The sequence below is a fragment of the Strigops habroptila genome, chromosome 10, assembly GCF_004027225.2.
Source record: "Strigops habroptila isolate Jane chromosome 10, bStrHab1.2.pri, whole genome shotgun sequence".
Classification (NCBI taxonomy): domain Eukaryota; kingdom Metazoa; phylum Chordata; class Aves; order Psittaciformes; family Psittacidae; genus Strigops; species Strigops habroptila.
This window is the reverse complement of record NC_046359.1, coordinates 26,015,938-26,035,317: the sequence shown is the minus strand read 5'-3', so window position 1 is coordinate 26,035,317 and position 19,380 is coordinate 26,015,938. Positions and strand designations below refer to the sequence as shown.

At 40.9% G+C, this 19,380-nt stretch overlaps 1 protein-coding gene across 4 annotated transcripts in view; it reads right to left on the bottom strand.

The window, feature by feature from the left end:
• DAAM2 (dishevelled associated activator of morphogenesis 2) overlaps positions 1-19,380 on the bottom strand; it is a 172,667-nt gene that overhangs the window by 88,777 nt on the left and 64,510 nt on the right. For all 4 annotated transcript variants that reach the window (XM_030499163.1, XM_030499167.1, XM_030499165.1 and 1 more), the window contains exon 3: positions 8,579-8,668. In XM_030499163.1, the coding sequence (XP_030355023.1) occupies positions 8,579-8,668 (90 nt within the window). The remainder of the gene's footprint in view (positions 1-8,578; positions 8,669-19,380) is intronic.

Here is a 19,380-nt window from a genome sequence, read left to right as displayed (position 1 = left end):
GAACTTTTGCAAGAGGACAGACAAGGACAGAACACAATCCAGTAGCAGCAACTAAATCACACTATCAGCATTTACAGGTACTTCCCATGCAGCAGGATTGGATTGCTCACCATTATTTTTGTTCTTAAGCACAGCAAATTACACCATTTTAGCAGGATGACAGCTGGATAAATGTTTTCTTTTATTTTTTTACCCCCTCTTCTTTTTTCTTTCTTCCTTTTTTTTTTTTTTTCATGGTAGGGTCAAATCTGCTCCCACTGAGCTCTCCCATACTCCCACAGAATGCAAGCCAAATGTGAAATACAGCATTAGGCATGATGATAATTTTCCAACTATCACTGCATAAACTCAGGACTATTTTGGGCCTGATTTTTGAGAATTGTTGAGTGCTAACTTCAACTGGAGCACTAATAACACACCTGAAAAATGCAGAACTGCAAGATGGACACCCAGATTCTACATGCTCAGAATATCTATAGCAAATACCATGGCAAGTTTATGGTGTTTACATCTTCAGCAGTCTGAACAAAAGAGCTGGGAAAGCATTTTCTAAGCATCAGCTAACCTTTCTTGTTGGAGAGAGGGAGGGAGAAACTAAAAATATTCCATGCTGTTCCCATGGTGGGCAGGGAAGAGAAGACTTTTTAATTATACAAAAATAAATCTGTAATTTCAAGGCCCTGGCCCAAAATAACCTCTTATACCAGGATAAATAAATGCATCTGTTAGCATTGCAGCATGGAATAAAGTAAAATTAACGATTAGGAAAAACTGCTTATCTCCTATCTGCTATAATATGGTCTTTTAGGTGTCACAATGCCAAGCTGTAATAACGGTATCTCAGATGAATAATACAAGCATTTTTTCCTGTTTGACAGCAAATTAATCCTTTAAAGCTACTACAAGAGTGACTACCAGGGGAAAAATACATATACTATATATATACATATTTATATATATTTATATTTTTAAGAAGAGTCTTTTACATCATTAAGGCCACTATATTGTTTCTCAAGTAACTCCTTCAGGGTACTTGCTATAGAAGGGAAAACATCAAGGAGAAAAACCATGAAGACACAATTACAGGAACTTATTGCTAAACCATACAAAATGGACAATATTTCTTCTCAGGTATGCTGACCTACACAAGGAATAATGAGGTCAATGTCAACAAATTTATACTTATGTGAGTTGGGAAAAAAGACAAAATTCATTTTATGGAACTATAAAAGAGCGACAGGTATCTTACATGAATCTCAAGTCTTATTCTTCCAGCAAGAACACATTCTCTGCATTAAATAGAAGGAAACATAGAAGGAAATGTATATCATTTTAGGCTTTATTTTACACTGTATTAACTGTATTGCCCAAATCTGGGAGCTACTTCTTCAGCCTACAATACACATTAACAGGTGTCATTAATCAAACAGCTCTTTCACACTGAAAAGATCAAGCACACCACATCACAAAATGTGTGCATTTGCTGCATTAGTGACACTCTTGCTGCATTTTGTTCTTTCTGATTATGTTGTGTGCTTGTCACAGGCCAGAGTTTCTGAATACACTGCTCCAAAGCCAACTCTCGTTTATAACAGAATAAGTTTTGAAGCCATGTGCGCATCTTCCATACCTAGACTAGATATACTGGAATGACCCAATGTCAGCATCAAGCTAACAAATCATCCCAAACATCTGAGCATGAAGTAATTCTGTTAACAGAAAAAGGAACAGATGCTGGTGGGATAAAAGCAAGTTAACTCCACAATTGCTGGCGTTTTCCAAACAACCAGCTACAGGAATGCTGTGGTTTGCAAAGGGCAATATCCTCCCACTGTGACTTAGCAGTGTTATGAGATTTCCACTGAGACATAAGCTAACTGAAAGCAAGTCTATTTTCAGAGATTTCATTTGAGAAATTCCACATTTCAGACTGTTTCACCAGCAGTCTCCTGAGCTAAGGAAGTCACTCAGTCTCTCAGACCAAAACCAACCATGGATGCCAGGCATTGGGAAGGAACCAAATAACATCATCTGCTACAGCCTATTTCAAGGAGTTGGTCTCATAGCAATAATACAGGAGATAGCAGGTTGCACAGAGCCTTACTGTTGCCCCCTTCTTTTTTAATATGGCTGCTTTCCTGATTTGATTTATGGTCAGTTCAAAGAATCATAAAACAATTTAGGATTGAAGTGGCCTAGGGCAGAAGCGACCTGATCAAAGAAGAGCTAATTTCAAAGTTAGCTCAGGTTGTTCAGGTCATTGCCAATGTTTCAATACTGAGTTAAATTAAAATGTTGACTAAACTTCCTGCCAAAAACTTTTAAAGTATTGCTAGGAAAAGAAACAGATTTCTGACACACCAAAGATTTCAGACAGTCTAATTTTCCAGCTCAAATGTGTCTTTGGGTGGGCTTTGCCCTGTGGTCATCAGATAACTTCATCATTTAGCCAGCAATACACTTCCACTAAGCACTCTAAGTCCCACATAGCTTCCTCAGCCTCATACTGCTTACCAACTGCTTCTGCTTTTAGGCTATCACACATGCTGTAAGGGTTACTGTGCATTTTTCAGACTTCCCAGGGGAAGAGAGAGTAGAAGAACCACACTCCCCCCTACACACTTCATGCTGGGAGAAAAACTCTCGTGAAGTCACATCCAAGCCTCATCAAACTGGGACTCCTTACAAATGGCTTCTCAAATACTACAGGAAATCATCATGTGTGTTCATGTTTGCTGCTCCCAGATACAGCGTGTGGAATAATAACTCTAAAGAAGGCAACTTATAAGGGACACATTAAATGCTCCTTATAGCTATAAATCCATAACCAAAACAGCTTAATATTCCAAATCAGTAACAGACTCTAAGAGTATTTCAAAGAGGAAAAAATAATGCAAGAAGATAGAATTGAAAACAATACAACTTTCAAACCACCCACTTCATTTATTATGAGACAACCATGTGCTTGGCACTCTTCATACAGAAAGGATGAACCCCAAAGGGCTTTCATAGCTTGGATCAGACAATACAAAACCAAAAACCCACACTCAGACAACACAATGGTGTGATCTTCATCTGGTATATTGTATCACTAAATGAGACCAGATGAAGATCCATTTTGTCTCTTCTTCAGGGAATATCTTCCTCTGAATATCTTTATGTATATCTTCTACTTTAAAGTAGGAACCCAAAGAACACTTTCCTACAGAAAGAACTGCAGAACTCCTATCTAAATACAACAGATGTAATGCAGCCTCTTGCTCTTAGTTGCTCCATATAAGGCCTTAAATGCAAAGAAAAGACCTCAAGGTTTTGGAAGAAAAGCCCTGCCAGTTCACTTTAGCTGAGAAATAACTGCCTCTCCATTGCGACCAAGCTGAAACTACACGTCACAGTGCAAAAACACAGAATAAAGCAATGCAAGAACAAACAGCAGGTGCAGGAACTTCCACCACTCACTTAAGAAAGTTTTCCCCAAAGGCAAGGGGGACTCCGGGTCTTATATTTGCATCCATCTTCAATTTTGCTTAGAGCTCTGCAGGAGTCTGGAGGCGGACGTGGGCATGGGGGTGGAGGACAGAGGTATCTTACACTATATACAGCTGCAAAATATCAAGCTATACTTTTTATGGTGGCATTTTGCTGACAATGCAAACCTCAAGGGCAAAGCTCAAAGGGAAACTCTCAAAGAAAAAAAACAAAACCAAAAACTTGGCATGTAGACATTATCTTCATTAATGTGAGACAGCCAGCATGGGACCAAAGTGGGAGTTTGTGACATTGAGCTGCAAATGGTATAAAAAGACTGCAGTAAAATTACTACAAGTTAAAGCCTGACTAAGGCTAGGATTCTCCAGGGCATTCTAAGCCTAATGTAGGGCTGGATGCAGCCCTCACGTTAGAAAAAGAGAACTGAACACAACATGATGTGGCAGTATCTGCTGCTTCTGTGGGAGAGAGGTATAAACCTCTAGAAGAGGCATCTGGGGCACTTTGCACCAGGGCTTCAGTTTCACTGGTTTCAGCACTGACCTGTAATCTCAGTCCAAAGGACTTGGACTCCTTTCTGATTGTGTAATGCACAGAAGTGCCTTCCACTTCATCCTTCCTTCTTGCAGTGAGCTCTCCCAAGTCTGGAGACTTCACCACAAAATCCATTCCTACAAGTATACCTTAGAAGTTAGGTAGGTGCAGCAAGGAAAAAGAATGAACACTGCTTCAACTGAAAATACATTCAGATCTTTAAGATTTTATCTAGGAAAAGGAATGCTGTATGCTGCCAAGGGATGTGCATATAGTACAGGGAACAGGTGTGAGAGGATGGCATGGCTAGAACATTACCACGGTTTCCTAACTTTGTTACTCTTTCTTTCAGGTAGAGAGAAATACATTTTTATATATAAACATAAAAATGAGAAGTTCTTTGAAATTGTACAACAATTTAGATCAAACACTTTTAGAACCAAGGAGTTTCCTAACTCCTGTTCTCATTTTCAGTTTACTAGGTTTTTTTATTCATCAGGTAGATGAAAACTATAATTAACAGATAATAACAAAAAAAATTGCATGGGATGGAATCATAAGGAAATTCTCTTTTTTGTATATTGGCTGTTACAGCATATGGTTCAGATAAATTTTCCTCAGAATATTTAAGCCCCTATTTTGCTATTGTAGAGCAGCCTTTCTCTAGATCTGTTTTCCATAATAGAAAAAGTATAGTCAACTTAAGGATTGTAAGCATGTATTCTTTTTTTCAGATACCATAAATGCCTCTTTCCAGCAAACCACAGTGTGCTGATTATTGCTTCACTACTTGAGTTTGAATAATCTCACTTGATCAGGTAAAGCACAATCAACACAGAGCAGCTATTCTAGGGTTCAACTAAACTCAGAAGAGTACAAAATAACCCAAAACCATCTCAGAGAGCTCAACATATTTATTAGGATTGAGATTTTTGTTGGGTTTATTTGTTTGTAGAGAAGCTGTATGATACAGCAAGTCCAGTTTGACTGTACTTTGGAAAGAGATTTGCTAACAATTTTTCCCTCAAAGAAACACAAAAGCGAAAAAAAAAAAAAAACCCTAACTTGTTTAACTCTGGAAATGTGTGTGTTTCCTACTAAAATCTGCTGAACTGAAGGCTTACAAATTAGTCTCTGGAGGCAAAAAGGGCCATAAAAAGAAAACAACTTTATTTGCTTTCCAATAGTAACAAGTCTAAGAGCTTGTAGGATTGTACAGAAGGTAATAAGCTATTGCCTGCACAATGAGGCCTCATTCTTAGAAACACAGTCTGCACCCAAAGCAGTGCAATACCTGCATTTTTGATCCTTTTTGGGATCCTAATATGAGCTCATTTACAAGTGAAATAATTGAATTGTCAACTTTTTCTTTCCATATCATTATTTGACCAGTAATTAACGAGATTATATAATTTAATACCAGATCCTGGTAAAACAGCACTGAGTAACAGCAGTTTTCTAAACCTTGACATCAGAAATTTATGAATAAATACATCTGAAAGCATGGGATGGTGCTGCTTCTAATTCCTGCAAAACATATAACTAGTAGGAAATCTAGAGACAATTTACAGGAAGGAATTCCAGGAGTGGATTATGTTTTATGTAAGTCTAAATTTCAACTGATGGTGAGACATGAAGCTTATCCTAAGCAAAACCAGAATAAAGGACCTGAACTGGGGCAGGATATCATAATTTTCATTCTGTCTACATTCGTCTTTCCTTATTACTCAGTATGGTAAAGTTTATACTACAGAGAAAGAGGCAATATAAAGCATGTAGTATTAGTGTTTTGGGTCAAGGGTCAGAGTGCCATCACTGCTGACTGATTGATGATTCTTGTGATGCAAATTAACTGCCTCTCTCATTGTCCACCCTGTACTAATTGACAACATGGTAGAGGACAGCTGAGACTGAGAATACATGAACATTTTTCAACAGAGCAGCATTTATTCCTTGCAAATAGCTTCTCCACAAATGAGAATGAAGCATTCCCTATAGCTCCTAGTTGAAGCTACTCCTTTAGATCAAATAATTGGTGATTTGGTTTTAGTACTAATGGTTTCAGATACGAACTTAGAATGGCCAGAAGCGACAAAAGCAAGCATGGCTGCATAATACTGTGTGAACACTCCTCTGCAGACAATAATGAAATTTCAATCCAGACCTGAACCTCCTTTGAGTACTGTGGAATGTTGGCTGGCAAGCAGTGCCCCTGGCTTATAACTTTATATGCACAGATATACATGTCTTCCCCCATGTCTTCAGAAAGGCTTGGTATCATAAGCAGGTGGAATAATTTTTTTGATACAATAGTGACTTTCTGCTACCACATTCAGAATAAGTACCATAGGAGATTATATCCAAAATCTAACTGCCGAGATAAACGGACAGCGTGCCTACAACAATTTTTGCAAGTGACTTTTATTGACTTAAGACAATCTACTAATCTTGCCACCTTTAGAGCAGATCAGGAAGCTCTGACCAGTTACTTTTAGACTAGAAAAGGCATCTGAGATTAACAATTGCAAACAGTTGCCTCAACATGCACTCTTGACCTTCTAGTTCATAGTGTTTTCATGTGCCACATCACAAAGCATAGAGCCCTCAGCTCCCAGGAAACTAAAAGAACCCAACATCAGCAAGACAGAGCTCTTTGGGGGCTGGTCCTGCATGGCTGGCAGTGTTCTGCCAAGCGAAGAACTGGACCCTTTGTGGCTAAAATTTGCTTATAAATTCTTCAGGGAAAAGACAGCTTTCCTCTAAAAGGAAGCCTGCAAGAAGCTTCTCTGTCACTGTAAGACAATGATGATAGGTGGATTAGGTAGTAAGCTAAAGAAAGAGATATGTCATCACCCATCAGCTGACTGTCTATGAGCAAAACAATGAATAACACTGGACAGTTACGGTTTCAAGTACTTGAAAGTATCTGCAATGTAATGAATAGACATCTGGCAACAGTATCCTGTTCCAGTTAGTACATCATTTTGGATAGCTAGAGTTCAGCTAACTGAGGTTGCACTATAAATGCATTATAAAGATTTTCCAGTATGTAGCTTCTTTAACTCTGGAGGTCTTCAAGAATCTTAGATCAAATCCACTGCTTTAAAAAAGAAAAAAAAGTGTAATGTAGTGAATCCAACCAACATACTAAATACATTAAAGCCTGAATTTTCCTGCCAAGGCTGACTGGTCTGGGAGGTGGAATGTGTGGTTCTCTAAGACAGCTACAAATAGATCCTCTCCCACCAGAGCTCAAAAAGCCAGCTGAGCCGGCCAGCAAAAATGTAAAGCAGACATTAATCACAGCAGCCTGCACCTTCCCTCCACTTGCAAGCTCTGCGTACCAGCAGGAAAAAGAGTGGAGAGAGCACCAAAGACAACTGAGCCCAGACTGCTCTTACGCACTTCCTGAATTATTGCTAGCTCAGAGGCACTGTAACTAATTTGTAACTATTAACTTCATTGTGTGATGCATTTCAACCAAAATCAACACACATGCAAAGCACCCATTTGATTGGTTTGACTGAGATTTTCTTTAATTACTTGGAAAGAAAGCTAATTCCCTCCCCTCTCCCTGAGGAAAGTAAGGCAGCAGAAGGACCATCAGAAGGACCATCAGCAGGGCTTCAGTCTGCTGTCTTCAATACTGACATCTAAACCTTTTCTTTCAGCTTCTGTTATGCAGACTTAAATACAAAGACTGATGGTCTCATAGCATGACTTGCACATCTGGGAAATAAAACTGACCAACAAACTTGCCACACCTTTTTTCTCTAATATTTATTGTCAATAAATACAGCTATTGGGGCTATCTTTGTTTCTGACTGTTTTCTTCCTAGAGCAGCAAAACTTTCCCACCAGACTGCTCCTGCAGGAATTCCTCCTTTAGAAGTTTCACAACAGCCACACAACTTGTCAATTCCCTTGGCCATCATTCTGGCACTGACAAAATACTCAGTGTGAAACATCAGCCTCTGATTTAACTGCCCCTCTCACCAGTTTGTCAGAAATTTGAACACCTTGAAAGGAGAGGCATTACACAGAAATTGATACAAGCAGGTGGCCTTCAACTTCCAGTGTAATATGGCACATTCCCTACTGAAAAAGGCCCTGGAAGATCTTGAACTACCAAGTTCTATGACATCACTATTACTATGCACTTCAGAGATATTTGAAGACATCCTGAAAGATTTCAGCAATACGTTTTCTGTTCTAAAAACCTACAAAAGTGTCTTAAAAATTTCTTAAAACATTTCCATGATAGCTTTTCTTCCAGCTCAAAGAAAAAAAAAAAAGACAAACCCAAACACATGAAACATTAAATATGGGACAACATATTATATTAACTTGTTAACATTCTCTTCAGAAATTACACATTCATGCAGTACTTATAAGAAAGTTGTTTCATATTCATACTGATACATCTAAGTGATTAAGTATCATGTTCTTGAGTAAACAGTAGATAAACATGTTCAAATGTAGATGTATATCAGTAATTAGATATATGCACACAGAATTTATTGGTGAACTACTTCAATCAGGACAACTGTAGTACCTTCTTTTTGCTGCAGTAAATCTGCCATTTCTTCTCGGGAGGGAGTGCAAACATAGCCTCTCTGTTCTTGTCTGTGAGATCCAATTCATCCTGGAGATTGTGAAAAAGAAAAACAGACAAAAAAACAGTCAGCAGCTGTACTGGTAACTTCTAATAGGTTGAGAGGAATCTGGACCAGCTGTGTTACTAGCCCTCAATCAAAAGGCAGAGGACTCAGTGACCCCCAAAGACTCCAAAGATTATTGGTTTCATAATTTTTACCTTGCTACTGCGAGTTCTTCCTGTCAGAGCAGAACCTCTGAAGAGAGGCAGCCTGAACAACTCCAGTGTCAAACTTACATTACTAATGGTTAGTCAAGGATGGGAAAGAGCACATGAAAGTCATGAAGTGAAAAATCCAAAGCACTGGCTTCTGTGACACATTCACTCCTCATGACTCTTAGAGAAAATTCAATACATCTTTTTCCTGGCCTGAAGTACCAGCTTGGTCTTCCATAGCAGGAGATCAGTGAAATCACTGTATCTTTTAAACAGAGGTCACAAGACACTTGTCTAGTGGCAATAACGTGAACAGCAGTCTACAGGTTGAAATGCTTGTCCAGGCGTTTGGCCTTTGAACCACAGTCCCCAGCAAAAGACAACCCGTATTCCAGACAAAGGACACACCTCCACACAGTGTCACATCAGGCTGAACTGGGCAAATTCAGTCTCTGCTAAGAAAAGCAAGTTCAGTGGAACACACCCTTTCAGAGCCTAGCCAACCTTACATTTGTAAAATGAAGGATAATGCTGTGATCTGGAACTGATTCCCAGATTCCCCACTTCCATTTCTCTTCTGTAGAAGGTGGATAACAATAGACTCTCTTCCTACTCGACGTGCCTCTAAAATCATCAAAGACTGCTACTTGCTCTGTGTTTACTCAGCACTGGCCAGAACAGGGCTCCAATCACAGCTGTCAGTTTCAGGTGCTAATGGGAATTAAACAAAAAAAATTATCTTTGTAGCAAGCAGCCTGCTTGAATAGGGACAGACAAAGAGGTCTAAATGAGAGTTTCAGCAATACAAAGACAAGCTTCCAATAAAGTTTCAATGAATCAATTTTGGCAAGATTTTCTTTTTCCTATATATTTGAAAGTGTTTGGAGAAGGAAGTGTCCAGGGATCCAGTATCAAGATGACATTGCAGCATTATGAACACTGCACATGCAGATTCTGGCACCCACGCTAAACTAGCCCAAGCAGAGACAATACCTCTTTAACTCAGCCCAACAATGGCTCATTTGGAAAGCATTCAGGGCTGGGAAACTTGTGAAAACAGTGAGCTAAATTGCACACTGAGCCTGGTAGCGGCTGCTGACAGATTTAAAAGCCCATAGAGATTTCAGCTGCAAAAAGGTACAAAAGAAATGCAAACAGTAACAAGGCGAGGTCAGTGCCAGCAGCCCAAGGTAGAAGAAGCTTGAGGAGGTTTTTTTTTTTAAACAAGAAAAAGTTTAAAGACAAAAAAAAAAAAAACCAAAATTTTAGCTGTGCAAAAAGAGTGCAAACCATGTGGAAATGTTTAGGGTGAGCTTCCAAACAAGGGGGCAGCCAAGCGAGGCAAGGATTTTTATCCTTGCTACACACAATTAGAAAGCTCAGACCAGGATCACATTCTTGGGGGGAGAGTGAGAGTGAAACGACATGTAAGGTCTTAAGACAAGTGAAAGAATGCTGTTGGAGGTCAAGCATGTGGGAGGGAAAGGAGGGGCAGACAGAGAATCAGAAATGCCAGGTTTGGAAGACCACCAAAGAGGCCAGAATACACATCTGATAAGAGCTAGCTGGGCTCAGCTAAATACTTAGAAAAATTCTGATTGTTTCATTGAGCTACTTAATAATCTCAGCACTGGTTGGGGGGTTTTCTTAGGGGTTTTTTTGGGTTTGCCTTTTTTTTTTTTTTTTTGGTTGTTGTTCTTGTTTTGGGTTTTTTTTTTTTATTTTGCCCCCCCCCCCCTTTTTTTTTAAATACAGAGCAACTAACTGGGTTTTCTAATCCCTTCTGTTCTTTCTGGAGTCTGGTGGCAGATCAGAGAAGTAGCAAAGGCTCTTTCCAGAAGCTGTGCACAAAACCAAATAATGATCTCAACCAATATAGTTCAAGACAACCATTTCATCAACAGAACGCTCCTATTGACTAAACCCACCCAGAGGGCAGGATGCTGACACTTCGTAGCTTCTAGCCACTACCCTGGACACTAGCACCACCAAGGACACAAAGAGCACTCTGCTTTCAATGAGGCAATAAGAATCTGTGATTTCCAGTAATGTAATTTTGCATGCTGATAGCATGACGTTCTTTCCAGAACAGAAACCTGGAAAGATAGTTTGAATGGATGAGAGATCCAGTGAGAACAAAGTGCATCCACAACCCACTTGAATGTGGCTCAGGAGGGTAGACTAAGCCAGAAGAACATTAGAAGTCACCACATCAGCTCAGGTAACATAACAACAAGCAAATTGCTCAGGGTTCTAGGCATAACCAAAACACACCTGACTGGACGATGGCACATGGAGGATAAATTACCCTTTCTTTTGAAACAGCTAGTATTTGTTAGGAGGCATAATGCTAGGTTCTAGCCCCCAGGTCAAATGAGCAGGTAGCAAGCATGAATATCCAACAGGGAGAGAGACACCTTCTCCAGAATGCAAAGCAGCAGTCAAGCTCTTCACCACCTTTTCCTGAAGTTAGTCTTCAGTAAGTGTGCTCCTTCACTGAGAAGAAGAAAGGAGTGGGAGAAACTGAAGAGGCCTACATAACCTCTCTACCTATAACATTAACCAAATCCCGCCTTATAAAGAATCAAGAAATCCCTGCAAAATACAAGAGACATGAACTCTCCTTCTGGAACCCTCCAAATAATTTTACCTCTCCCCTCCCCTTTCTATAGAAGATTGGAAGACTGCTGTGACTGCACAGGAACCCCCTGGATCTAGCTAAGAAAGAAGATCCTGGATCAGGCAAACCGTTTTCCTATTCTGACTCAGGATTCTAACAGGTGGCACAGAAGGCGACTTGCTGCGTTGGAGGTAAACAGGAGGAACAACAGAAAGAATAAATCTCAGAAGGGCAATCTGGTCCATGAATAGGTCATTCTGACCTAACAACAGAGGTAGATCTGTCACTGTGTAGAAATTCAGACCCTAGAGTTAGTTCAGTGACAGCAAACAGCTATTGAAGGAGAAACAAATTGCAAAGGTTGGCAGAAAAGGGGAACTACAAACTCTGAATGCAGTCATCAAGACTGGGGTTGGAGTCAGGCTAAGGAAGCCAATGTGACTGAATGCCCAGGGAGCAAAAATGTAAAGGGCAAGAAAAAAGGGTCGGTCAGAACAAAGCGGGGAGAACACCCTCCTCCATCACCTGTGCCAGTTTCCAAACAGAAATGTAGTAACTCCTCTTCTGTATCTTGGATGGGCGGCTTGGTTCCAGCAATTCATGCCAGCATGACCCTGCAAAATAGAGCTCAGCCTTCTGGCTCTTAAAAATACTTGAAGTTGTTCTCATGAAACACAGATTAAAAAGATGTTTGCCAGGCTGGCCCGAGGGAGATGTAAAGTACCTCCAGTTAATATTCCTTACATTTCTCTCCTTCGTCTATTTCCTATTTTATTTACTGACAGAGGGATACATTCAGTTAATTTCACTTTCATGTAGGCATTTTTTTTAACTTACACAGATTGAATTTCAATGATAAAACATTTAAAATGTGCTGGAGCTGGATTCGAGGTTCAAGTATTTCCAAGTCCAGTTCTCAGGCCAAAAGAGAAGATGGCGCTCATTCAAAATGGCTACAACCCAAGGAAATAAGAGACAAAGAGAAAGAAAGAGAACAAGAGGGAGGAATGGGCAGGAAACATAAAACTAGGATTCTGTGGGATTTAAAGCCACATTATGTCCCTTGTCCTCGGGAACCTTCATCAAAGTGTGAAACCTGGATTTGATACTGGGTAGCCATCAGCTCAATAATGATACCACCCAGGAGAGCTGAACAGAGAAGTACTTCTCACCTAGACTGGACAGAACTTTTCTTAGTGACATGAAATGAAATTAATATGGAGAAAAATTAGTATTTTGGGAATGTAGAAGAGTGGATCACTTGGAGAGAGAACCACTAAAGGGAACATTTAATGCCTACCAACATGCCTGCCTCTCTAAAGGAGAACCTTCAATTCCTGCCAGCATCTTTGTACTGAAATGTATATTGCCTCTCCACCATTCAGTCACCTGTGGAAAGGTGGGACGGAGCCACAGGATAGCTGCTCTTTCACCAGTCTACTTTACTTGGCCTTGCAAGAAGACTTATACAGTCCATAGGAATTTTGGAATTTAAATTAGGAAAACTTGAAATTGTTTGAAAGACAAACTTAGTAAAACACTCACAGACACAATGAGACTTCCTATTCTCAACGTAACAATGCTGAAGTCACAGAAGACGTAGGATGGAAACCTCAACACTCTAAGTACACAGACAGCATGAGGGCTTCCAGACTCCAGCACCTCTTGGCTTCAAGTCAGAATGCTGGAGACCAAGAGCCCCAAACTTGCTTTTCCAGAGATATTTGGACGCTCACGTGATATTTCCTCAGTTCCAGTTTCTCATTCTACTTGTCCCACTTCCACTGGCTGCTGGACTTCCTGGTCACCAGGGAGCTTCCCCCTGACTTAAAGTCAGACAGCTGCTTCATTTTGTCAAAGACAAAAAACAACAACCCAAAACAACCAATCAACAAACCTTCAGAGGCTGGTGGGCTTGGTTTGGGGGTTTTAATGAATCCTGCATAGCATTTCCAGTGTGATAAAGCACAGAATTGTGTCATGTTTTGTTTACTGCAGGAAATAACTTGATTACTATGGGCATAACACATATCTTGCCAGGAGGGAGAGGAGATTTTGCTGATTTTCTTATGTTTACTTGGATACCTGTCTTGTTTCATCAATTTCTTATAATTTCATCTACAGGTAGTTGAGTTACACTTTTATCTTCTGCCCACAGGTCACAGTCTCTCCAACTTGAAATGCTCTTGAAAGCACACCCTTTCTTGTAAGCATCTATCATAGAATCACAGAATAGTTAGGGTTGGAAAGGGCCTTAAGATTATCTGGTTCCAACGCCCCTGCCATGGGGAGGGACACCACACACTAATCCACGTCACCCATGACTCTGTCCAGTCTGGCCTTGAACACTGCCAGGAATGGAGCATTTATCACTTCTTTGGGCAATCTGTTCCAGTGCCTCACCACCCTCACAGTAAAGAACTTTTTCCTTATATCTAACCTAAACTTCCCCTGTTTAAGTTTGAATCCCAGGCCTGTGTTTCATATTTAACAGCTTTTTTTTGACTGAGAGAAGTTAATGACATATAAAAGCATATTCTCACTTCTTAAAGGTTTATTTCTGTCTACAAACTTATTTGGGCAATTATTAAAGAATTATTAAAGAATGAAATCCTTTTACCATGCCCAGAGGGAATAGCTTTGGCATGAAATCAATCTTTATTTTACACCACAGAATGCAACACTAAGTATTACATTTGCAAATAGGCTTCATCATTTCTGCTGTTCAGAGATGCTCATTTTGACTGTCTGATTACAGGTTTATTGCACAGTTTGGTTCTCTAGCAGCAGACAGGTAATCAAGCAAAAGGACAGCCAGGTCTTGGCATCACCAGGCACCACAGGAACCAAATCTTCAGGGGGCACAAACTGGCAAAGCTCCCTAGGAAGGTTAAACTTTACTCTCCTTTGTTAAACTCAGAATGAAAACTTAAGAACTTCCAGAACAGATGAGACTGACAGTTACCCAACCTGTGACCAGCACCAAAAGCTTCAGAGGGCTGTGCAAAAGCCCTGCAAGTACAAAGCCATAGAGCAAACTCTGTACACAGTTAAACACTTCCCAGATCCCTGCCTTAAAAATTTAGGTTCCAAGGGTGCACTGATTTTTACATTATGACCTTGCACTGTATGAATTTTAGTTAAATGTGCTGTTCTTGTCTTGCTTCTTGTTCACATCCCCATTCCTTTGTCTTTTTCACACACCTACCTTTTCTTCTCCCCCAATCTTTTTCTCATCCCCCTTGACCCTTTTCTCCTGTCATGCGCAAATGCACTCTCCCTTATCCACCTCATCAATCATTCTCTCTCAGTCTCTTAATAGCATCAAACCCACCCAAGTTACAAAATGAAGTATAATACACTGTTGCCAGTACAGTATGATACCTGATGCTTCAGGATCCCCTAGGTCATGTATATACATGTCTGTCACCATGGCTCCAAAAGGGCCATATTCCAGTTCCACTGATGCTCCCGAGTGGCATAGCAGAGCTGATTGTCTTATGCCCTGGATGAATTTATTTAAATCTTGTACAAAGTAAACAGTGATTATGACACACCATGGGATCCCATCCAGCATCCACTGGCAGGCCCGAGAGAAGGTTCATGTTCATGTGCAATCACTTTGAGGGAGTAGTTGATGGTGGGTTAATCAATGCTGAAGTACAACTGAAGCTGACATGAGATAAATAGCACTGACATGTCTGGGACTGTAGAGGAAGGGGAAGCAGTGGAAGGAGATCAGGGAGGAGATTGTCAGCAGCATGCTACAAACCCTTGCAATAGAAAATCCAATCTAGCATAACTATTATAAGCTTTAACAAGTGAACTGAGTAGGGCCACACTGCTAACAGGTGATTTATATTGCCTGAAAGCTACACTTTTTAACAACAGTCCCAGGAACCCTTATTTTTCTGTTCACACTGCCTATGCCAGGTTCTGCTGGCAAATAACAAACAGGTCAGTCTGGTGGATCGCATTCGAGCTGTGCTACTGCCCACCAGGGAGGAAGACTGGGGAGGAGCAGGGACATGCTCATCAGACATCCAGAGGCAACTGTCTGGAATGCTGCTTCAGAGATAACTGCAGTGAGCGAATATAATAAACAAACAAATAATAATAAAAAAATATCTTCAGCTTTCAGTCTGTTCACAAAGAATTTATGAATGCTTCAAGTAGAAGAGATAAATCTTTCCCTATTTAATCACTGTGTCCACCTCCAGGGGACAGTATAGGATTGCTCCCCTACAGTTTTCCTTCCATTGCTTTGATCAATCCAGTTCACCAGGCTGACATGCAAGAGGCAGTCTGCTGGAAGAGTGCACATTTCCAATGCTGAGGAGGTCGATAAGGCATTCTGAAAGACAGCTTGTCTGAACTGTCAGTGAGTGAGGTTCATCAGACTGCAGAAACTGCGTACTCTCATGCACAAACTGGAGCAATGAGCAGTGCAAAAAAAAAGTATCACTCAGCAAAACTCCCTAAAAAAGAAAAAAATTTCACAGGCCTTACCTAATGTGCAACTGCAAACACTGGAGTGTGATTGAGGCGGACATTGAGAGAAGTGAAGCAGAGCTTCCATCTTTAGATAGCAACCAGTGCCCCTCTCTACCTTCTCAGGGCTGTGCCTGGCACAAGTGCATGGCTGTACCCACAGCAGAAGTTTATGGCTGATGATCTTTCAACAGGCAGCATCAGTACCACCCATAGAGCTAGCACATCTTCAGATGCAGCACACGGATTAAAAGTCCCAGGTCCACCAAAAACCCGTGAAGAAAAACAGCCCCCAAAACAAACTCTTCCTTTCCCTCAAGCTCTTCCACCTTACTCTAACTCTTGGAATTAAAATCAGCCCTTGTAAAGCACACAGAAACAACACACCATACGAGGCTGGGGAGTAACGGTTTTTTATCAGTTTCCCAATGGATAATAAATAGGTGGATCACTGCAAAACATCACCAGGTTTCCATGCATTTGCATACACATGGTATGTCTGTGTGTGCAGATATGTATGCCACTCACACCTTACATACACCACAACTATAAACATAAGACATATGACATAACATCTGCCCATGCCTACAATGTTTTATCATTACATTTGTGCATGATGAAACCACTGTGCACACTTGAATTGCTCACACAGCCTGCTGACATAAGGAAGCAATGTTTACATTTCAGCTACTGACATAGATCTGCCTGTAAAGCAGACAAACAAAAGTCTGTGATTTCCTTCATACACTTCTTCTTGCTTTTTAAGAAAGTTGCAGCTTTAAAACCCCTTCAGTATTAGGGGCCAAAATCACTTGATTCTCAGTCATAACAGTACAAGACAGAAAGCACCTGATGTTTATGAACTGAAAGATGTGTTTCTTTACTATCCTGCCAACACAGAAGCCACTCATTCTTAAGGCTCCACAGCAGAGTAAGACTTTCATCCACCAAGGCCACTGCTTTTTGGTAGAGAAATTTATCTCACAGAAAGTCCACTAAGCATCTCCCCTCTCACCCCCAACACCACCACCAATACTATACTGCTTCCTTTTTTCTAATTGCTTCTTTGCTTCCTGGAGAACTGCTAAATCCTGTCTCTTCCACTCCTCAAAGCTCTCTGACTTGACAGCATACAAGCACCTATGACCAGCAAGGCCTGTTGTGGGCAGTCCCCCTCTCACAGGCCACTAGAAGCAGCACCTGCTGTTCATGTTTCTGCCCTTCACAGGCAAATCACGTGCATGAGACAACAATCTGCTGGGCCGAAGAGAAAGAATGAGGAAAACCAGTACCTGTTTATGCAACAATACACACAGATGTTTAGAGAGAGGTCATAGCTTAGATATGCATTTTCATATGCAGGGCTACAGTATGGGTAGAGCAAGAGGGATATGGATGGGCATACGAGGACAATAATGTAAACAGTTGACTACCATCACTGCTTTTCTGTTAAGGTGGCCTGCATGTTCATGTCAGTGAATTGGAATGAGCCCAGTGAGAGGGATGGGGATGACAACTGAATAGTCAGGCTCATGTCTAATCTAAATCCCAGCTGCTGCAATTTAAGCCTATTACTTCCGTCCCTCCCAACCACAGACATGGTGAGCAGATTTCTTCCTTCCTCTTGATAACAGTTTTCAAGCCTATTAAAGGCTGTTGTAATGTCCCCTTCTCAGTCATCTTTCTTGAGGCTAAACAAGCCCAGCTCTTTCAGTCTTCCTTTGAGGTCATGTCCTCTGGACCCCTCGTTTCTCCTCTAATCGACTTCTGGGCTCTTCCCGGTCAAAGTACATCTCTCTTGAAGTGCACTGCTCAAAAGTGGGGACAGTGTTCCAGCTGAGACCTCACCAATGCTGTGTACAGGAATTACCTCATGCTTCCAGACTGCATTCCTGGTTAAATATTCCATTCAGACAATGACTTTTATTTTATCTTTAATTAAAAAAAAAACAAAACCTGCATGACTTATGTTCACTCATGATTTACTATAATCCTGAGTTTCATCTCTGAAGAAGCATACCCTTCTGGCTGCTTCCCATCCTGAATTACCAGACTTACAGTAAAACTTGCAGGTTTTACTGTCCCCATTGAATCCCATCCTTTTTCACAGAATTTCTCCATCTTCTTTTAACCTTATCTTTTAACATATCCCCAGTGTTTACAGCCTAGTGATGCACTCTCTAGAGAGGCATGCTGATCACCAGGGGCTTGTATCAGGGATGTCATGGAGAGACTACCAACCTTTGTACAGTCCACTGTGACAGGTGGCATGTGTACATTTACCTCCACATTCTGATTATACATCAAATACCTCTCAAACAGAGCTTCTAGCATCAGCTGATATACCACTAAATAACAATAAAACCTGCTGTTTCAGAGCAGTGCCCATTCCCCACCCCTCATTTCCTTTCCTTCTCCTCCCTTCATTTCCCCCTCCCTTCCCCGTCCCTGTGCCAGGGCTTGTTTTTCATGCCAAGGTCCTTTAGATGAGACCCTGTATGGGAAGTTAGGTGTGGGAAAGGTTATTAGGAAACTGCCGTCTAAACTGCTACCTTTCCGGCTTCCCCACCCTCTCCCTCCCTACAAAGTCTCCTCTGTTCTTTTTTAATACTAATGAGTTCAGAGGAGGTTCCTAGGCTGGAGCAATTCACAGCTTGGACTGTGCCAAAGCACACAGGCACACACCTCTCTGATCGCTTCCTGCCCAAACACAGTCCTGCTGGCTCAACCCTCGAAATGTGTGCTGGGAATTGCTGCTGCGGCCCCATGCCAAAGCCTTGCTGAACTTCCAGGGGCGTTGGTGCCACCTACTCCTCTCCTCCCAGCTTTATCCTCTTGTGTGCATCCTATTTGCCATATGCCCCTATGGAGGAAAACATGGGTAAGTCAGAGCTTGGCTGACCTTTAAATCTCTGATAAAATATTACGTAAAAGGGCAGGAGGAACTGAGAGGTTAGTTAAGAATTTAATGAGAAAAATTAACTTCTTAGTGAGCTTTGGTTGTGCAGCTCATACGCACAACTTACATGCAAGCTGAACTCAAAAGAACTCAGATCTATCACCATAATTTCTGGCATGAATTCAGGTTTACACAGATAAAAGTGAAACCAGAAGATGCCTTTTGTTCTTCTCTTGCTCTCCGAATTATTCCTCCCAATTTAGTAGTGGAAACCAGAGACCAGAATGTTCCTAATTCCATTAAACTGAGTGGACTTGCTCTGGATTTACACCAGTGCAAAAATATTAATCAAATTACCTGCTTTAAATTGTAACAGAGACTAAGCAACTCTGCTAGACAGCCTATAACACAGCCTTGTTCTACAGTCTACAACACAGATATCAGACACAGACTGACTGAAATAAACTGTCATAGAATGGGCTGAGCAGTCTATCAGTCTATCCCCTTTTTGTTAATTGTGAATTTCTCCTTCAA